Source organism: Tachyglossus aculeatus, chromosome 5 (genome assembly GCF_015852505.1).
Source record: "Tachyglossus aculeatus isolate mTacAcu1 chromosome 5, mTacAcu1.pri, whole genome shotgun sequence".
Classification (NCBI taxonomy): Eukaryota; Metazoa; Chordata; class Mammalia; order Monotremata; family Tachyglossidae; genus Tachyglossus; species Tachyglossus aculeatus.
In genome coordinates this window covers 35,085,408-35,104,328 of record NC_052070.1, presented here as the reverse complement: position 1 = coordinate 35,104,328, position 18,921 = coordinate 35,085,408, and the positions used below count along the sequence as shown (strand labels likewise).

At 51.0% G+C, this 18,921-nt stretch overlaps 1 protein-coding gene across 3 annotated transcripts; it reads left to right on the top strand.

Annotated features, from left to right (window-relative positions):
* The first annotated feature begins 5,409 nt into the window (after positions 1-5,409).
* Positions 5,410-17,759, top strand: PPCS (phosphopantothenoylcysteine synthetase). 3 transcript variants are annotated; one of them, XM_038746183.1, is made up of 5 exons: positions 5,410-6,291; positions 6,442-6,531; positions 6,910-7,393; positions 13,141-13,244; positions 17,200-17,759. In XM_038746183.1, exons 1-5 carry the CDS (start codon positions 5,443-5,445, stop codon positions 17,557-17,559), a joined length of 1,887 nt encoding a protein of 628 aa, XP_038602111.1. In that variant the 5' UTR covers positions 5,410-5,442; the 3' UTR covers positions 17,560-17,759. The 3 variants fall into 3 exon arrangements, with proteins under 3 accessions (XP_038602111.1, XP_038602110.1, XP_038602112.1); XM_038746182.1 differs by lacking the exon at positions 6,442-6,531 and having other exon boundaries at positions 5,410-6,261; positions 6,610-7,393; XM_038746184.1 differs by lacking the exon at positions 5,410-6,291 and having other exon boundaries at positions 6,490-6,531; positions 6,700-7,393.
* Positions 17,760-18,921: the final 1,162 nt, after the last annotated feature.

Here is an 18,921-nt window from a genome sequence, read left to right as displayed (position 1 = left end):
TATATATGTTTGTACATTTTTAATACTCTATGTATTGTACTTGTACATATTCATTCTATTTATTTTATTTTGTTAATATGTTTTGTTTTGTCATCTGTCTCCCCCTTCTAGACTGTAAGCCCGTTGTTGGGTAGGAACCGTCTCTATATGTTGCCAACTTGTACTTCCCAAGCGCTTAGTACAGTGCTCTGCACACAGTAAGCGCTCAATAAATACAACTGAATGAATGAATCTGTTTACTTGTTTTGATGTGTATATATCTCTAATTCTATTTATTTATATTGATGCTATCGATGCCTGTTGACTTGTTTTGATTTCCGTCTCCTCCCTTCTAGACTGTAAGCCCGGTGTGGGCAGGGAGTCTCTCTTTATTCCTGAATTTTACTTTCCAAGTGCTTAGTACAGTGCTTTGCACACAGTAAGCACTCAATAAATATGATTAATTGAATGAATGAATGCTTTGTACAAAATAAACGTTTAATAAATACAACTGACTTGAATGACTTATCCCCTTCCCCTCCCCACAGAACCTGTATATGTTTGTACATATATAATACTCTGTTTTTTTATTTATCTTACTTGTATATATTTATTCTATTTGGTTAACTTGACTGACATCCCCTTCCCCTCCCCACAGCACCTGTATAGATGTTTGTACATATTTAATACTCTGTTTATTTATTTATCTTACTTGTATGTATTTATTCTATTTATTTTATTTGGTTAATATGTTTTATTTTGTTCCCTGTCTCCCCCTTCTAGACTGTGAGCCCACTGTTGGGTAGGGACCGTGTCTATATGTTGCCAACTTGGACTTCCAAAGCGCTTAGTACAGTGCTCTGCACACAGCAAGTGCTCAATAAATACGATTGAATGAATGAATGTCTGTTTGAATGAATGTTGCCTGTTTACTTGTTTTGATTTCTGTCTCCTCCCTTCTATACTGTAAGCCCGGTGTGGGCAGGGAGTCTCTCTTTATTCCTGAATTTTACTTTCCAAGCGCTTAGTACAGTGCTCTGCACGCAGCAAGCTCTCAATAAATATGATTGATTGAATGAATGCTCTGTACACAATAAACGTTTAATAAATATGACTGACTTGACTGACTTATCTCCTTCCCCTCCCCACAGCACCTGTATATATGTTTGCACATATTTAATACTGCTTATTTATTTATCTTACTTGTATGTATTTATTCTATTTATTTTATTTGGTTAATATGTTTTATTTTGTTCCCTGTCTTCCCTTTCTAGACTGTGAGCCCACTGGTGGGTAGGGACCGTCTCTATATGTTGCCAACTTGGACTTTCCAAGCGCTTAGTACTGTGCTCTGCACACAGTAAGTGCTCAATAAATACAATTGAATGAATGAATCTGTTTACTTGTTTTGATGTGTATATATCTCTAATTCTATATTGATGTTATCGATGCCTGTCTACTTGTTTTGATTTCCGTCTCCTCCCTTCTAGACTGTAAGCCCAGTGTGGGCAGGGAGTCTTTATTTCTGAATTTTCATTTCCAAGCACTTAGTACAGTGCTTTGCACACAGTAAGCACTCAATAAATATGGATTGAATGAATGAATGAATGCTGTGTACACAATAAACGCTTAATATGACTGACTTGACTGACTGCCGCACACAATAAACGTTTAATAATTACGACAGACTTGACTGACTTATCTCCTTCCCCTCCCCACAGCACCTGTATATATGATTGTACATATTTAATACTCTGCTTATTTATTTATCTTACTTGTATGTATTTATTCTATTTATTTTATTTGGTTACTATGTTTTGTTTTGTTGTGTGTCTCCCCCCTCTATTCATTCATTCATTCAATTGTATTTATTGAGCGCTTACTGTGTGCAGAGCACTGTACTAAGCACTTGGGAAGTTCAAGTTGGCAACATATAGAGACAGTTCCTACCCAACAACGGGCTCACAGTCTAGAAGGGGGAGACAGATGACAAAACAAATTAGCAAAATAAAATAGAATATGTACAAATAAAATAAACAGCATTAAATATGTACAAACATATACATATATACAGGTGCTGTGGGGAGGTAAGACAGTCAGTCAAGTCAGTCGTATTTATTAAGCATTTATTGTGTACAGAGCATGCATTCATTCAACCAATCATTTATTGAGTGCTTACTGTGTGCAAAGCACTGTACTAAGCGCTTGGAAAGTGAAATTCAGGAATAAAGAGAGACTCCCTGCCCACACCGGGCTTACAGTCTAGAAGGGAGGAGACAGAAATCAAAACAAGTTAACAGGCATTGATAGCATCAATAGAATTAGAGATGTATACACATCAAACCAAGGAAACAGATTCATTCATTTAATTGTATTTATTGAGCGCTTACTGTGTGCAGAGCACTGTACTAAGCGCTTGGGAAGTACAAGTTGGCAACAAAGACTGTGAGCCCACTGTTGGGTAGGGACCGTCTCTATATGTTGCCAACTTAACCTTCCCAAGCGCTTAGTACAGTGCTCGGTACATAGTAATTGCTCAATAAATACGATTGATTGATTAATTGATTGGTTGACTGATTGACTGCTTCGCAATGCAGTGGCCTCCGCCTTCACAAGAGGCGCGCGCATAATCGACTCTGAGGAGAAAGGCTGTTTGGGCCTGCGCAGTTGGGCGAGAGTGACGCGGCAATTCTCCTCGCGGCTCCTCCGAGGCGCGGTTCGCTCTTTGCGCCTGCGCAGTTGGGCTGGGGTGAGCCGCCGTTTCTCCTCGCGGCTCCATCTCCGCGCCTGCGCAGTTGGGCGATGGTGACCGGAGTCTCTGCGGTTCCACGGCCTGACGTCTGCGCATGCGCAGTCGGACGGTGATGAGCGGGTCTCTCTCCTGGGCCTGATTTCTGCGCCTGCGCAGTTGGGCGCTGGTGAGCCACGGTGTCTTTTCGCGGCCCCGCGGCTCGATCTCTGCGCCTGCGCAGTTGAGGGACGGTGACCCCAGGTCTCTCCTCGCAGTTCCGTTTTTGTTAGTACGTTTGGTTTTGTTCTCCGTCTCCCCCTTTTAGACTGTGAGCCCACTGTTGGGTAGGGACTGTCTCTATGTGTTGCCAACTTGTACTTCCCAAGCGCTTAGTACAGTGCACTGCATCATCATCAATCGTATTTATTGAGTGCTTACTGTGTGCAGAGCACTGTACTGAGCACACAGTAAGCGCTCAATAAATACGATTGATGATGATGTCTCCATATGTTGCCAACTTGGACTTCCCAAGCGCTTAGTACAGTGCTCTGCATACAGTAAGCGCTCAATAAATACGATTGATTCGTTCCCCCCGTCCCGCCATCGACCCACGTCATCCCCCGGGCCTGGAATGCCCTCCCTCTGCCCATCCGCCAAGCTAGCTCTCTTCCTCCCTTCAAGGCCCTGCTGAGAGCTCACCTCCTCCAGGAGGCCTTCCCACACTGAGCCCCTTCCTTCCTCTCCCCCTCGTCCCCCTCTCCATCTCCGCCATCTTACCTCCTTCCCTTCCCCACAGCACCTGTATATATTTATATATGTTTGTACATATTTATTACTATATTTATTTTACTTGTACATATCTATTCTATTTATTTTATTTTGTTAGTATGTTTGGTTTTGTTCTCTGTCTCCCCCTTTTAGACCGTGAGCCCACTGTTGGGTAGGGACTGTCTCTATATATTGCCAACTTGTACTTCCCTAGCGCTTAGTACAGTGCTCTGCACACAGTAAGCGCTCAATAAATATGACTGATTGATTGATCTGACGCCTGCGCAGTCGGGCGATGGTGACTGCGCCTGCGCAGTTGGGCGTTGGTGAACCGTCGGCTCCCGGGGCGGCCTGTGTTCTGCGCCTGCGCAGTGGGGCGTTGGTGACGGCGTCTCTCTCGGCGGCGCCCCCTGATTTCCGCGCCTGCGCAGTCGGGCTTTGGTGACTCCGCGTCACTCGGCGGTCAGGCCGCCTGATTTCCGCGCCTGCGCAGTCGGGCGTTGGTGACTCGGCGTGTCTGTGGGCGGGTCCGCGGCGGCGCGGCCTGATTTCCGCGCCTGCGCAGTCGGGCGACGGTGACCCTACGTGGCTCCGCCGCTTGATTTCCGCGCCTGCGCAGTCGGGCGTTGGTGACCCTGCGTCCCCCGGCGGGGTCCGCCGTGTGATTTCCGCGCCTGCGCAGTCGGGCGACGGTGACCCTACGTGGCTCCGCCGCTTGACTCCCGCGCCTGCGCAGTCGGAAGTTGATGACTCGGCGTGTCTCTGTGGGCGGGTCCGCGGCGGCTTGGCCTGATTTCCGCGCCTGCGCAGTCGAGCGTTGGTGACTCGGCGTATCTGTGGGCGGATCCGCGGCGGCTTGGCCTGATTTCCGCGCCTGCGCAGTCGGGCGATGGCGACCCTGCGAGGCTCCGCCGCCTGATTTCCGCGCCTGCGCAGTCGGGCTTTGGTGACCCTGCGTCTCGGCGGTCAGGCCGCCTGATTTCCGCGCCTGCGCAGTCGGAAGTTGATGACTCGGCGTGTCTCCGTGGGCGGGTCCACGGCGGCGCGGCCTGATTTCCGCGCCTGCGCAGTCGGGCGTCGGTGACCCAGTTTGCCTGTGGGCGGGTCCACGGCGGCGCGGCCTGATTTCCGCGCCTGCGCAGTCGGGCCGCGGAGACCCTGCGTGGCTCCTCCGCCTGATTTCGGCGCCTGCGCAGTCGGGCGTTGGTGACCCTGCGTCCCCCGGCGGGGTCCGCCGTGTGATTCCGCGCCTGCGCAGTCGGACGATGGCGACCCTGCGTGGCTCCGCCGCCTGACTTCCGCGCCTGCGCAGTCGGAAGTTGATGACTCGGCGTGTCTCCGTGGGCGGGTCCACGGCGGCGCGGCCTGATTTCCGCGCCTGCGCAGTCGGGCGTCGGTGACCCAGTTTGCCTGTGGGCGGGTCCACGGCGGCGCGGCCTGCTTTCCGCGCCTGCGCAGTCGGGCGTTGGTGACCCCGCGTCGCTCCACCGCCTGATTTCCTCGCCTGCGCAGTCGGGCTTTGGTGACCCTGCGTCAAGGCGGTCAGGCCGCCTGATTTCCGCGCCTGCGCAGTCGGGCGATGGCGACCCCGCGTCTCTCGGCGGGTCCGCCGTGTGATTCCCGCGCCTGCGCAGTCGGGCGTTGGCGACCCTGCGCGGCTTCGCCGCCTGACTCCCGCGCCTGCGCAGTCGGGCGATGGCGACCCGGCGTGGCTCCGCCTCCTGATTTCCGCGCCTGCGCAGTAGGGCGTTGCTGACCCTGCGTCGCTCAGCCGCCTGATTTCCGCGCCTGCGCAGTCGGGCGCTGGTGACTCGGAGTGCCCGCGGGGCGGGTCCGCGGGGTGGTGCGCCTGCGCAGAGCGTTCGGGGCGTCCGTCCGTCAGTCCGTCCGCCCGTCCGCCCGCCCGAGGCCCGATGGAGTCGGAGCTGCCGGAGCCGGCGGGCCTGTCTCAGTGGTCCGTGGTCATGGCGCGGTTCGCCGAGCGGCAGGCGCGGCAGGGCCGGCGCCTGGTGCTCGTCACGTCCGGGGGGACCAAGGTGCCGCTGGAGGCGCGGCCCGTGCGCTTCCTGGACAACTTCAGCAGCGGGCGGCGCGGAGCCGGCTCGGCCGAGGCCTTCCTGGCGGCCGGCTACGCCGTCCTCTTCCTGCACCGCGCACGGTCCGCCTTCCCCTTCGCCCACCGCTTCCCGCCGCAGGCCTGGCTGCCCGCCCTGCGCCTGGCCGAACCCGGGACCGAGGGCGGGGCCGAACCACCGCCTCAAGCCCAGCCTCAGCCCGAGCCTCGGCCCTCGGCCCAACCCCAGCCGTCGCCTCAGGCCTTGGCCCGTTCTCAGGCCTTGGCCCGTTCTGAAGCCTCACCTCAGGCCTTGTCCAGTCCTCAGGCCTCGCCCCATCCTCACGCCTCGCCTCAGGCCTCGGCCCATCCTCAGGCCGTGCCCCATCCTCAGTACTCGCCCCAGGCCTCGTCTAGCCCTCAGGCCTTGTCCCAATCTCAGGCCTCATCCTATCCTCAGGCCTTGTCCCATCCTCACGCCTCGTCCCATCCTCAGGCCTCGTCCCATCCTCAGGCCTCGCCTCAGGCCCTGTCAAGTCCTCAGGCCTCGTCTAGTCCTCAGGCCTTGTCCCGTCCTCAGGCCTCGCCTCAGGCCTTGTCTAGTTCTCAGGCCTCACCTCAGGCCTCGTCCCATCCTCAGGCCTCGCCTCAGGCCTTGTCCCGTCCTCAGGCCTCATCTCAGGCCTCGCCTCAGGCCTCGTCCCATCCTCAGGCCTCGTCCCATCCTCAGGCCTCGCCTCAGGCCTCGTCCCACCCTCAGGCCTCGCCTCAGTCCATGTCCCACCCTCAGGCCTCGCCTCAGGCCTTGTCCCACCCTCAGGCCTCGCCTCAGGCCTTGTCCCACCCTCAGGCCTCGCCTCAGGCCATGTTCCATCCTCAAGCCTCGCCTCAGGCCTCGTCCCATCCTCAGGCCACGCCTCAGGCCATGTCCCACCCTCAGGCCTCGCCTCAGGCCTTGTCCCACCCTCAGGCCTCGCCTCAGGCCTTGTCCCACCCTCAGGCCTCGCCTCAGGCCTTGTCCCACCCTCAGGCCTTGTCCCATCCTCAAGCCTCGCCTCAGGCCTCATCCCATCCTCAGGCCTCGCCTCAGGCCTCGTCCCACCCTCAGGCCTCGCCTCAGGCCATGTCCCACCCTCAGGCCTCGCCTCAGGCCTTGTCCCACCCTCAGGCCTTGCCTCAGGCCTTGTCCCATCCTCAGGCCTCGCCTCAGGCCATGTTCCATCCTCAAGCCTCGCCTCAGGCCTCGTCCCACCCTCAGGCCTCGCCTCAGGCCTCGTCCCACCCTCAGGCCTCGCCTCAGGCCATGTCCCACCCTCAGGCCTCGCCTCAGGCCTTATCCCACCCTCAGGCCTCACCTCAGGCCTTGTCCCACCCTCAGGCCTTGCCTCAGGCCTTGTCCCATCCTCAGGCTTCGCCTCAGGCCTTGTCTAGTCCTCAGGCCTTGTCCCATCCTCAGGCCTCGCCTCAGGCCTCGTCCCATCCTCAGGCCTCGCCTCAGGCCCCATCCCATCCTCAGGCCTCGCCTCAGGCCATGTCCCATCCTCAGGCCTCGCCTCAGGCCTCGTCCCATCCTCAGGCCTCGCCTCAGGCCATGTCCCATCCTCAGGCCTCGCCTCAGGCCTCGTCCCATCCTCAGGCCTCGCCTCAGACCTCGTCCCGCCCTCAGGCCCGGTCAAGGGCCTCGGGCCCGGGCCCCGTGCTGCGGCTGGAGGCGGAGGCGGCGGCCCTGCCGGGCTTCGCGGCGGCCCTGCGGAGCTACCAGGAGGCGGCGGCCAACGGCACCTTCCTGGCGGTGGAGTTCACCACGCTGGCCGACTACCTCTACCTGCTGCAAGCCGCCGCCCGGGCGCTCAGCCCGCTCGGTGCGTTCCCCCCCGGGATGGACGCCACGGGGGGCCGGAGCCGGGAGGACCCGGCCTCTCGGCCCGGGGCAGCCATTTGGTTGCCGATCGACCTTGGGCCAACCAATCAATCAACCAATCAATCGTATTTATTGAGCGCTTACTGTGTGCAGAGCACTAGACTAAGCGCTTGGGAAGTCCAAGTTGGCAACACGTAGAGGCGGTCCCTACCCAACAGTGGGCTCACAGTCTAAAAGGGGGAGACAGAGAACAAAACCAAACAGCGTGGCTCAGTGGGAAAGAGCCCGGGCTTTGGAGTCAGTGGTCATGGGTTCAAATCCCGGCTCCGCCAACTGTCAGCTGGGTGACTTTGGGCAGGTCGCTTCACTTCTCTGGGCCTCAGGTCCCTCATCTGTAAAATGGGGATTGACTGTGAGCCCTGCATGGGACAACCTGATTACCTTGTATCCCCCAGCGCTTAGAACAGTGCTTTGCACATAGCGCTTAACAAATGCCGTCATTATTATTATTATTATTATTATACTAACAAAAATAGAATAGATATGTACAAGTAAAATAAGTAAATAAATAAATAGAGTAATAAATATGTACAAGCATATATACAGGTGCTGTGGGGAAGGGAAGGAGGTAAGATGGGGGGGATGGAGACGGGGACGACGGGGAGAAGCTGCCTGGCATGGGGGAAACAACATGGGCTTGGGAGCCAGAGGACCTGGGTTCCAATCCCCCACTCTGCCACTTGTCTGCTGGGTGAGCTTGGGCAAGCCACTTCACTTCTCTGTGCCTCAGTGACCTCATCTGTAAAAAGGGGGATTAGGACTGTGAGCCCCACGTGGGACAACCTGATTACCCGGTATCTACTCCAGCGTTTAGAGCAGTGCTTGGCACATAGTAAGCACTTAACAGATACCATTATTATTATCACTTAGCTCTGTGAGCCCACTGTTGGGTAGGGACCGTCTCTGTGTGTTGCCAACTTGTGCTTCCCAAGCACTTAGTACAGTGCTCTGCACACAGTAAGCGCTCAGTAAATGCAATTGATTGATTGATTGGGTCTTAGTTTCTTTATTGGTAAAATTCATTCGTATTTGAATGAGAATTGAGCCCCACGTGGGACAGGGACTGTGTCCATCCCAGCGCTTAGAAACAATGTCTGGCACAATAATAATAATAATGATAGCATTTATTAAGCGCTTACTATGTGCAAAGCACTGTTCTAAGCGCTAGGGAGGTTACAAGGTGATCAGGTTGTCCCACGGGGGGCTCACAGTCTTAATCCCCGTTTTACAGATGAGGTAACCAAGGCCCAGAGAAGTGAAGTGACTGGCCCAAAGTCACACAGCTGACAATTGGCAGAGCCGGCATGTAGTAAGCCCTTAACAAACACCATCATCGTTAGTGTTTAATCACCTACTATGACCTGTATATATGTTTGCATGTATTTATTACTCTATTTTGCTTGTACATATTCTATTTATTTTATTTTGTTAATAGGTTTTGTTTTGTTCTCTGTCTCCCCCTTCTAGACTGTGAGCCCACTGTTGGGTAGGGACCGTCTCTATGTGTTGCCAACTTGGACTTCCCAAGCGCTTAGTACGGTGCTCTGCACACAGTAAGCGCTCAATAAATATGATTGAATGAATGAGCCCAGCACTGTTCTAAGATGGGGGTAGGTACAGGGTAATAAGGTTAGACGCAGTTCTTCTCCCAAACGGGGTTCACAGACTTAATCCCCATTTAACAGATGAGGTCACTGAGGCCCAGAGAATAACAAAAATAATAATCATAGTATTAAGGGCTTACTATGTGCCAGGCACTATTCTGAGCGCTGAGACATGGGCCTCACGGTCTTGTTCCCCATTTTGCAGATGAGGTCAGTGAGGCCCAGAGAATAGCATTAATAATAATTGTGGTGTTTAGTAAGCGCTTACTATGGGCCAAGCACTGTTCTAAACCCTGGGTTTGGTGCAAGGTAATCAGGTTGGACTCAGTCCTTCTCCCACTTGGGGCTCCCAGTCTTAATCCACATTTTACAAATAGGCCGAGAAATCATAATAATAATAATTGTGTTTGTTAAGTGCTTACGATGTGCCGGGCACTGTTCTAAGCGTTGGGGTAGACGCAAGCAAGTCAGATTGGACACAGTCCTTGTCCCACGTGGGGCTCACGGTCTTAAATCCCCGTTTCACAGATGGGGTCACCGAGGTCCAGAGAAGTGAAGTCACATAGCAGACAAGTGGCAGAGCCAGGATTAGAACCCATGACCTGACTCCGAGGCCCCTGCCAAGCTAGAAAGGAAGACCCCCCCCACCCAAGCCTTCAGGCTCCCAGGCCATCTTTTAATAAGTTGTATTTAGTGAGCGCTAACTGGGTGCCCAGCACTGGACTGAGCGCTTGGGAGAATGCATTCTCTGTGCATAGTGAGCTTCCATCAATCATTTAGTGAGCGTTTACTATGTGCACAGCACTGTACTAAGCACTTAAGAGTGCAACAGATACCTTCCCTGCACACAGCGAGCTTCCATCAGTCACATTTAGTGAGTGCTCCCGGGGTGCAGACCACAGGAATAACTGGTTTGGCGTAAGCGCTTACTAAATGCCAAGCACTATACTAAGCACAGGGGAAGATACAAGATAATTAGGTCTCCCAAACTCTGCTTCTTTCACCTCATCTGTAAATGGGGATTAAGACCGTTAGCCTCATGTGGGGTATGGGCTGTGTCCAACCTGATGAGGTTGCCCCTACCACAGCGCTTAGTACAGTGCCTGGCACACAGCGCTTAATAAATACCATATTGACAAAAGAAAAGAGCTGGGGTAAGTGGGGTTAAATGACTTGCCCAGGGTCACGCGGCAAACAAGTGAGAAGCAGCGTGGCTCAGTGGAAAGAGCCCGGGCTTTGGAGTCAGAGGTCATGGGTTCAAGTCCCGGCTCCGCCAGTTGTCAGCTGGGTGGCTTCGGGCAAGTCACTTCACTTCTCCGTGCCTCAGTTCCCTCGTCTGTAAAGTGGGGATGAAGACTGTGAGCACCCCCCCCGTGGGACAACCTGATCACCCTGTAACCTCCCCAGCGCTTAGAACAGTGCTTTGCACATAGTAAGCGCTTAATAAATGCCGTCATTATCATAAGTGGCAGAGCCAGGATTAGAGCCCAGGTCCTCGTCTCCCGGCCCATGCTTTATTACGCTATGCTGCTTCCACTACACTAAGGGTTAGTTTGTTGTGGCTGGGAATGTATCTACCAACTCTGTTGTAGTCTCCCAAGCGCTTAGTACAGTGCTCTGCACACAGTAAGCGCTTATTAATACTATTGAATTAATGAATAAATTTGATGGGGAGCCCACCAGGCTTCCAAGAAGAGCTGCTGACCATCCTTCCCTGGAGCAGACTGTAAAGTCACAGGCAATCAATCAATCGTATTTATTGAGCGCTTACGGTGTGCAGAGCACTGTACTAAGCGCTTGGGAAGTACAAGTTGGCAACATATAGAGACAGTCCCTACCCAACAGTGGGCTCACAGTCTAGAAGGGGGAGACAGAGAACAAAACCAAACATACTAACAAAATAAAATAAATAGAATAGATATGTACAAGTAAAATAAATAAATAGAGTAATAAATGTGTCTGCCAGTTCTCTTGTATCAGTCAATCAGTGGTATACGTGAGGACTCACTATGTGTAGAGCACTGTGCTAAACATTCGGGAGAGCCTAGTGGATAGAGCACGGGGTTGGGAGTCAAGGACCTGGGTGCCAATTCTGGATCTGGCACTTGTCTGCTGTGTGACCTGGGGCAAGTCACTTCACTTCTCTGTGCCTCAGTTCCCTCATCTGTAAAGTGGGGAATGAGATTGTGAGCCCCACGTGGGACAACCTGATCACCTTGTAACCTCCCCAGCGCTTAGAACAGTGCTTTGCACATAGTAGGTGCTTAATAAATGCCCTCATTATCATTATTATTATTATTATTCTGTGGGCCTCAGTTACCACATTTGTAAAATGGGATGAAGACTGAGTCCCTTGTGGGTCATGGGTTGTGCCCAATCTGATTCATTCAATTGTGTTTATTGAGCGCCTACTGTGTGCAGAGCACCGTCAGGGAGTGTAACAATATAAATGCCCTCATTATTATTATTATTATGTGGGCCTCAGTTACCGCATTTGTGAAATGGGATGAAGACTGAGTCCCTTGTGGGCCATGGGTTTTGCCCAATCTGATTCATTCAGTCGTGTTTTTTGAGCGCTTACTGTGTGCAGAGCACCGTAAGGGAGTGTAACAATATAAATGCCCTCATTATTATTATTATTATTATGTGGGCCTCAGTTACCGCATTTGTAAAATGGGATGAAGACTGAGTCCCTTGTGGGTCATGGGTTTTGCCCAATCTGATTCATTCAGTCGTGTTTATTGAGCGCCTGCTGTGTGCAGAGCACTGTAAGGGAGTGTAACAATATAAATGCCCTCATTGTTATTATTATTATTATGTGGGCCTCAGTTACCGCATTTGTAAAATGGGATGAAGGCTGAGTCCCTTGTGGGTCATAGATTTTGTCCAACCTGATTCATTCAATCGTGTTTATTGAGCGCCTACTGTGTGCAGAGCACCGTAAGGGAGTGTAACAATATAAATGCCCTCATTATTATTATTATTATTATTATTATTATTATTATTATTATTATTATTATTATTATGTGGGCCTCAGTTACCACATTTGTAAAATGGGATGAAGACTGAGTCCCTTGTGGGTCATGGGTTTTGCCCAATCTGATTCATTCAATCGTGTTTATTGAGCGCCTACTGTGTGCAGAGCACTGTAAGGGAGTGTAACAATATAAATGCCCTCATTATTATTATTATTATGTGGGCCTCAGTTACCGCATTTGTAAAATGGAATGAAGACTGAGTCCCTTGTGGGTCATGGGTTTTGCCCAATCTGATTCATTCAATCGTGTTTATTGAGCACCTACTGTGTGCAGAGCACCGTAAGGGAGTGTAACAATATAAATGCCCTCATTATTATTATTATTATTGTTATTCTGTGGGCCTCAGTTACCACATTTGTAAAATGGGATGAAGACTGAGTCCCTTGTGGGTCATGGGTTTTGCCCAACCTGATTCAGTCGTGTTTATTGAGCGCCTACTGTGTGCAGAGCACCGTAAGGGAGTGTAACAATATAACAATAAACAGTCACATTCCCTAACCGCAGCGGGCTCACAGTCCAGAGTGGGGGAGACAGACAGCAATACAAATAAATAAAATTACAAATATGTACATCATCATCATCAATCGTATTTATTGAGCACTTACTGTGTGCAGAGCACTGGACTATGAGCTTGGGACATCAGTGCTGTGGGGCTGGGAGGGGGGAACAGCAAAGGGAGGGAGTCAGGATAACACAGAAGGGAGTTGGAGATGAGGAAAGCTCATTCATTCAATCGTATTTATTGAGCGCTTACTCTGCGCAGAGCACTGTACTAAGCGCTTGGGAAGTCCAAGTTGGCAACATATAGAGATGGTCCCTACCCAACAGCGGGCTCACAGTCGTCATTAGTTTGTGTCTACGCCTGTGCTTAGAACAGTGACAGGTAATAAATGTTTAATGCCGTTATTATTATCAATAATAACTAGTGGACGCTGAGTACGGTGTTGTGCACATAGTCAGTGCTGAAGGAATCCCCTTGATGGTGGCGAGCAGCGTCTGCCCTGCTCTGGGCTTGTGTGTGACCCCCCCTGTGCTTCTCTTTGCAGGTTCCTCAGCGATGTTTTATCTGGCAGCGGCCGTGTCCGATTTCTACGTCCCTGCGTCTGAAATGCCGCAACACAAGATCCAGTCCTCGGCAGGGCCTCTACAGGTAAAGGCCTCCCTCCGTGCCACATTCTCATTCCTCATTTGGCTTTTGGTTTTTTTTCGGGTACCATTAGGCCCTCACCAGGAGCCAAGCACTGTGTTTTAAGCGCTGGGATAATAATAATGGCATTTGTTAAGTGCTTACTATGTGCAAAGCACCGTTCTAAGCGCTGGAGGGGTTACAGGGTGATCAGGTTGTTCCACAGGGGCTCACAGTCAATCTCCACTTTAATCAATCAATCAATCAATGTTACCTTTACAGATGAGGTTACTGAGCAATTGTCAGCTGTGTGACTTTGGGCAAGTCACTTAACTTCGCTGTGCCTCAGTTACCTCATCTGTCAAATGGGGATGAATCAATCAATCAATTGTATTTATTGAGCGCTTGCTGTGTGCAGAGCACTGTATTAAGCGCTTGGGAAGTACAAGTTGGCAACATATAGAGACGGTCCCAATGCAACAGTGGGCTCACAGTCTAGAAGGGGGAGACAGAGAACAAAACCGAACATACTAACAAAATAAAATAAATAGAATAGATATGTACAAGTAAAATAAATAGAGTAGTAAATATGTACAAACATATATACAGGTGCTGTGGGGAAGGGAAGAAGGTAAGATGGGATGGAGAGGGGGACGAGGAGGAGAGGAAGGAAGGGGCTCAGTGTGGGAAGGCCTCCTGGAGGAGGTGAGCTCTCAGTAGGGCCTGGGAGGGAGGAAGAGAGCGAGCTTGGCGGATGGGCAGAGGGAGGGCATTCCAGGCCAGGGGGAGGACGTGGGCCGGGGGTCGATGGCGGGACGGGCGAGAGCGAGGTACGGTGAGGAGATTAGCGGCAGAGGAGCGGAGGGTGCGGGCTGGGCTGGAGAAGGAGAGAAGGGAGGGGAGGGAGGAGGGGGCGAGGGGATGGATGGACAGCCTGGAAGCCCAGGGTGAGGAGTTTCTGCCTGATGCGCAGATTGATTGGTAGCCACTGGAGATTTTTGAGGAGGGGAGTAACATGCCCAGAGCGTTTCTGGACAAAGATAATCCGGGCAGCAGCATGAAGTATGGATTGGAGAGGAGAGAGACACGAGGATGGGAGATCAGAGAGAAGGCTGACGCAGTAGTCCAGACGGGATAGGATGAGAGCTTGAACGAGCAGGGTAGCGGTTGGGATGAAGAGGGAAGACTGTGAGCCCCACGTGGGACAACCTGATCACCTTGTACGGAGAAGCAGCGTGGCTCAGTGGAAAGAGCCCAGGCTTTGGAGTCAGAGGTCATGGGTTCACACCCCGGCTCTGCCACTTGTCAGCTGTGTAATTTTGGGCGATTCACTTAACTTCTCGGGGCCTCAGTTCCCTCATCTGTAACATGGGGATGAAGACTGTGAGCCCCCCGAGGGACAACCTGATCACCTTGACCTTGTAACCTCCCTGGTGCTTAGAACAGTGCTTTGCACATAGTAAGCGCTTAATAAATGCCATCATTATTAGAGAAGCAGCATAGCTCAGTGGAAAGAGCGCACGGGCTTTGGAGTCAGAGGTCATGGGTTCAAATCCCACCTCTGCCAATTGTCAGCTGTGTGACTCTGGGCAAGTCACTTAACTTCTCTGTGCCTCAGTTCTCTCATCTGTAAAATGGGGATTAAGACTATGAGCCCCACGTGGGACAGACTGATCACCTTGTATACCCCCAACGCTTAGAACAGTGTTTTGCACATAGTAAGCGCTTAATACCATCGCTATTAACCTCCCCAGCGCTTAGAACAGTGCTCTGCACATAGTAAGCACTTAATAAATGCCATTATATATATATAATATATATGTATATATAAATATAATACATATGTGTATATATAACTGAGGCCCAGAGAAGTGATGTGACTTGCCCAAGGTCACACAGCAGACAAATGAGAAGCAGCATGGCTCAGTGGAAAGAGCACGGGTTTTGGAGTCAGAGGTCATGGGTTCAAACCCTGGCTCTGCCAATTGTCAGCTGTGTGACTTTGGGCATGTCACTTCACTTCTCTGTGCCTCAGTTCCCTCATCTGTAAAATGGGGATTAAGACTGAGCCCCCCGTGGGACAACCTGATCACTTTGTAACCTCCCCAGCGCTTAGAACAGTGCTTTGCACATAGTAAGCGCTTAGTAAATGCCATCATTATTATTATTACCATATAACAGACACACACTCTGCCCAAAAGGACACCCAGCAGGCAAGAGGCAGAGCTGGGATTAATACTCTGTTGTTGTTGTTATTATTATTATTATTATTATTATTATTTTATTATTATTATTGACTCGACTCCCGTAATGCACTCTTTCCTTGGTTCCTCCTTTAGCTTGATCTGAAGATGAGTAAGAAGCAAAATGCCTGGCCTGCAAATCAGTGAAAATGAACTGGTGGGGCTGATAAAATGGGAAACCCATATGTAAACTGCAGAGACTTTATTAGGTGAAGATAAACTTGGGATCCCTACTTAGCATCTGCTGATAGTTTTCTGCCCTTTAGAATATTTTTTTGTTGTACTCTCCCAAGTGCTTTGTTCACAGTAAGTGCTCAATAAGTACTAATGACTGAGTGCCTGTTGGGTTTAGTGATAAGCTTTTCTTTTGAGAAGCAGCAGTGGTTTGGTGGCAAGAGCACAGGCTTGAGAGTCAGAGGAACTGGGTTCTAATCCCGGCTCTGCCTCTTGTCCTCCCTGTGACCTTGGGGAAGTCATTTCACTTCTCTGGGCCTTAGTCTCCTCATTTCTAAAATGAGGATTAAGACTGCAAGCCTTCCTGATGAAACCCTCATTTGCTCTTCTCCCACTCCCTTTTGCATCGCACTTGGATTTTCTCCCTTTACTCACCCCTCCCTAAGTCCCACAGACCTTGTCTCCTCTGTGACCTTGGGGAAGTCATTTCGCTTCTCCGGGCCTCAGTTTCCTCATTTCTAAAACGAGGATTAAGACTGCAAGCCTTCCTGACAAAACCCTCATTTCCTTTTCTCCCACTCTCTTTTGCATCACACTTGGATTTGCTCCCTTTACTCACCCCCCCCCAAGCCCCACAGAACTCATCTCCTCTGTGACCTTGGGGAAGTCATTTCGCTTCTCCGGGTGTCAGTTTCCTCATTTCTAAAACGGGGATTAAGACTGCAAGCCTTCCTGACAAAACCCTCATTTCCATTTCTCCCACTCCCTTTTGCGTCGCACTTGGATTTGCTCCCTTTACTCACCCCTCCCTAAGCCCCACAGAACTTGTCTCCTCTGTGACCTTGGGGAAGTCATTTCGCTTCTCTGGGCCTCAGTTTCCTCATTCTAAAACGAGGATTAAGACTGTGAGCCTTCCTGACAAAACCCTCATTTCCATTTCTCCCACTCCCTTTTGCATCGCACTTGGATTTGCTCCCTTTACTCACCCCTCCCTAAGCCCCACAGAACTTATCTCCTCTGTGACCTTGGGGAAGTCATTTCGCTTCTCTGAGCCTCAGTTTCCTCATTTCTAAAACGAGGATTAAGACTGCGAGCCTTCCTGACGAAACCCTCATTTCCTCTTCTCCCCCTCCCTTTTGCATCGCACTTGGATTTGCTCCCTTTACTCACCCCTCCCTAAGCCCCACAGAACTTATATACATGCTGTAATTTTTTCTTGATAATGATGGCATTTATTAAGCGCCTACTATGTGCAGAGCACTGTTCTAAGCTCTTGATATCAATGTCTGTCTTTCCCTCTAGACTGTAAGCTCGTTCTGGGCAGGGAATGTGTCTACCAACCCTGTTATATGGTACTCTCCCAGGTGCTCTGCAAAGAGCGCTCAAAATATACAGTTAATTGAGCCCCAAGTGGGTCAGGGACCGGGTCCAACCCGATTATCTTGCACCCACCCCACCCCACAAATACCACGATTATTATTTTCTTTATTATCTTGCACCCACCCCACAAATACCACGATTATTATTTTCATTATCATTATTATTATTATTTTGTGCTGCAGATAACAATGAAGATGGTGCCGAAAATGCTCTCCCCTCTGATTAAAGACTGGGCGCCCAGGGCGTTCGTCATCTCCTTCAAGCTGGAGACCGACCCCGCGATCGTCATCGATCGCGCGCGGAAGGCCCTGGAGACGTACAGTCACCAAGTGGTGGTGGCCAATGTCCTGGAATCGCGGCGAACCTCCGTCGTCGTGGTCACCAGAGACTCGGAGACGCCGCTGTCGCTCACGGACGAAGAGCTGGAGGACGGGATCGAAATAGAAGAGAAGATCGTGAGCACTCTGCGGGCTCAGCACACCGCTTTTATGAACGAAAGACACGCACGCCAAGAGCCGGCGTGTGCTCTGTCTGAAACTTAACCGACGGTGACTTGGAAAGGGAGGCGGGAGCCAAAACAGGAGTCCTTTGACGTCTCAAGGACGGAGGATCTGCTGTAAGGGGAAAAGTAATCCTGTATATAGAAAAATGTATAGAACGGGCAAGGCGGTGTGAATTTTTTTGGGGGGGGTGGGTCGTCTTAAAACTGTCCAGGACTTATTAAAAATGTAAATGAAAATGATTGCACCACAGGGCCACTTTATCCATGCAATCTTTGTACCAGTAATATATATATGCCTCAATGTCTACTCCCTGGGAGCAGCTGCTGTTTAACTAGGGAGAAGCAGCATGGCTCAGTGGAAAGAGCCCGGGCTTTGGAGTCAGGTGTCACGGGTTCAAATCCCAGCTCCGCCAACTGTCAGCTGTGTGACTTCGGGCAAGTCACTTCACTTCTCTGGGCCTCAGTTCCCTCATCTGTAAACTGGGGATTAAAACTGTGAGCCCCCCGCCTTGGGACAACCTGATCACCTTGTAACCTCCCCAGTGCTTAGAACAGTGCTTTGCGCATAGTAAGCGCTTAACAAATGCCATGATAAAAAAAATACTGGATTCCCACAGCCTCGCTTATCCTGAGTCTCGGTCGTGGCCCAAGATTTTCAAATCCAGGGCTGAAATGATGATGATGGCATTTGTTAAGCGCTTACTATGTGCAAAGCACTGTGAGTCAGTCGGTGGTATTCTCCCCCTTTTAGACTGTGCGCCCACTGTTGGGTAGGGACTGTCTCTATCTGTTGGCAATTTGTACTTCCCAAGTGCTTAGTACAGTGCTCTGCACATAGTAAGCGCTCAATAAATACGATTGATGATGATGATGATGACCCGTTCTCCCTGCCGCTTAGACTGTGAGCCCCATGTGGGACAGGGACTGCGACATATCTGATGAACTTGTATGATGACGAGGGCGTTTATTAAGCGCTTACTATGTGCAAAGCACTGTTCTAAGCGCTGGGGAGGTTACAAAATGATCAGGTTGTCTCACAGGGGGCTCCCAGTCTTAATCCCCATTTTGCAACTGAGGCCCAGAGAAGTGAAGTGACTTGCCCAAAGTCACCCAGCTGACAGTTGGCGGAGCTGGGATTCGAACCCATGACCTCTGACTCCAAAGCCTGTGTTCTTTCCACTGAGCCACGCCGCTTCTCTAACTTGTATCTACCCCAGCGCCTAGAACAGTACTTGACACATAGTAAGCGGTTGACTCGCACGGTAATAATAGTACTGTTTGAGCGCTTCTGTGCGCAGAGCACTGTACTAAGCACTTAGTGCAAAGTGGGGCCTTTCCAGTCTAATAACTGTTTGAAAACTATCTCATCCCTGCCTCTCTTTCAATGCTATTGATTGTAATC

Coding starts and splice junctions, on each gene's coding strand:
- PPCS (XM_038746182.1), top strand. CDS start 5,443: ATGGCGCGGTTCGCCGAGCGGCAGGCGCGGCAGGGCCGGCGCCTGGTG. Junction 6,262..6,609: donor AGGCCTCGTCCCATCCTCAG/GCCTCGCCTCAG, acceptor TCCCATCCTCAG/GCCTCGCCTCAGGCCTCGTC. Junction 13,245..17,199: donor CCTCGGCAGGGCCTCTACAG/GTAAAGGCCTCC, acceptor TTTGTGCTGCAG/ATAACAATGAAGATGGTGCC.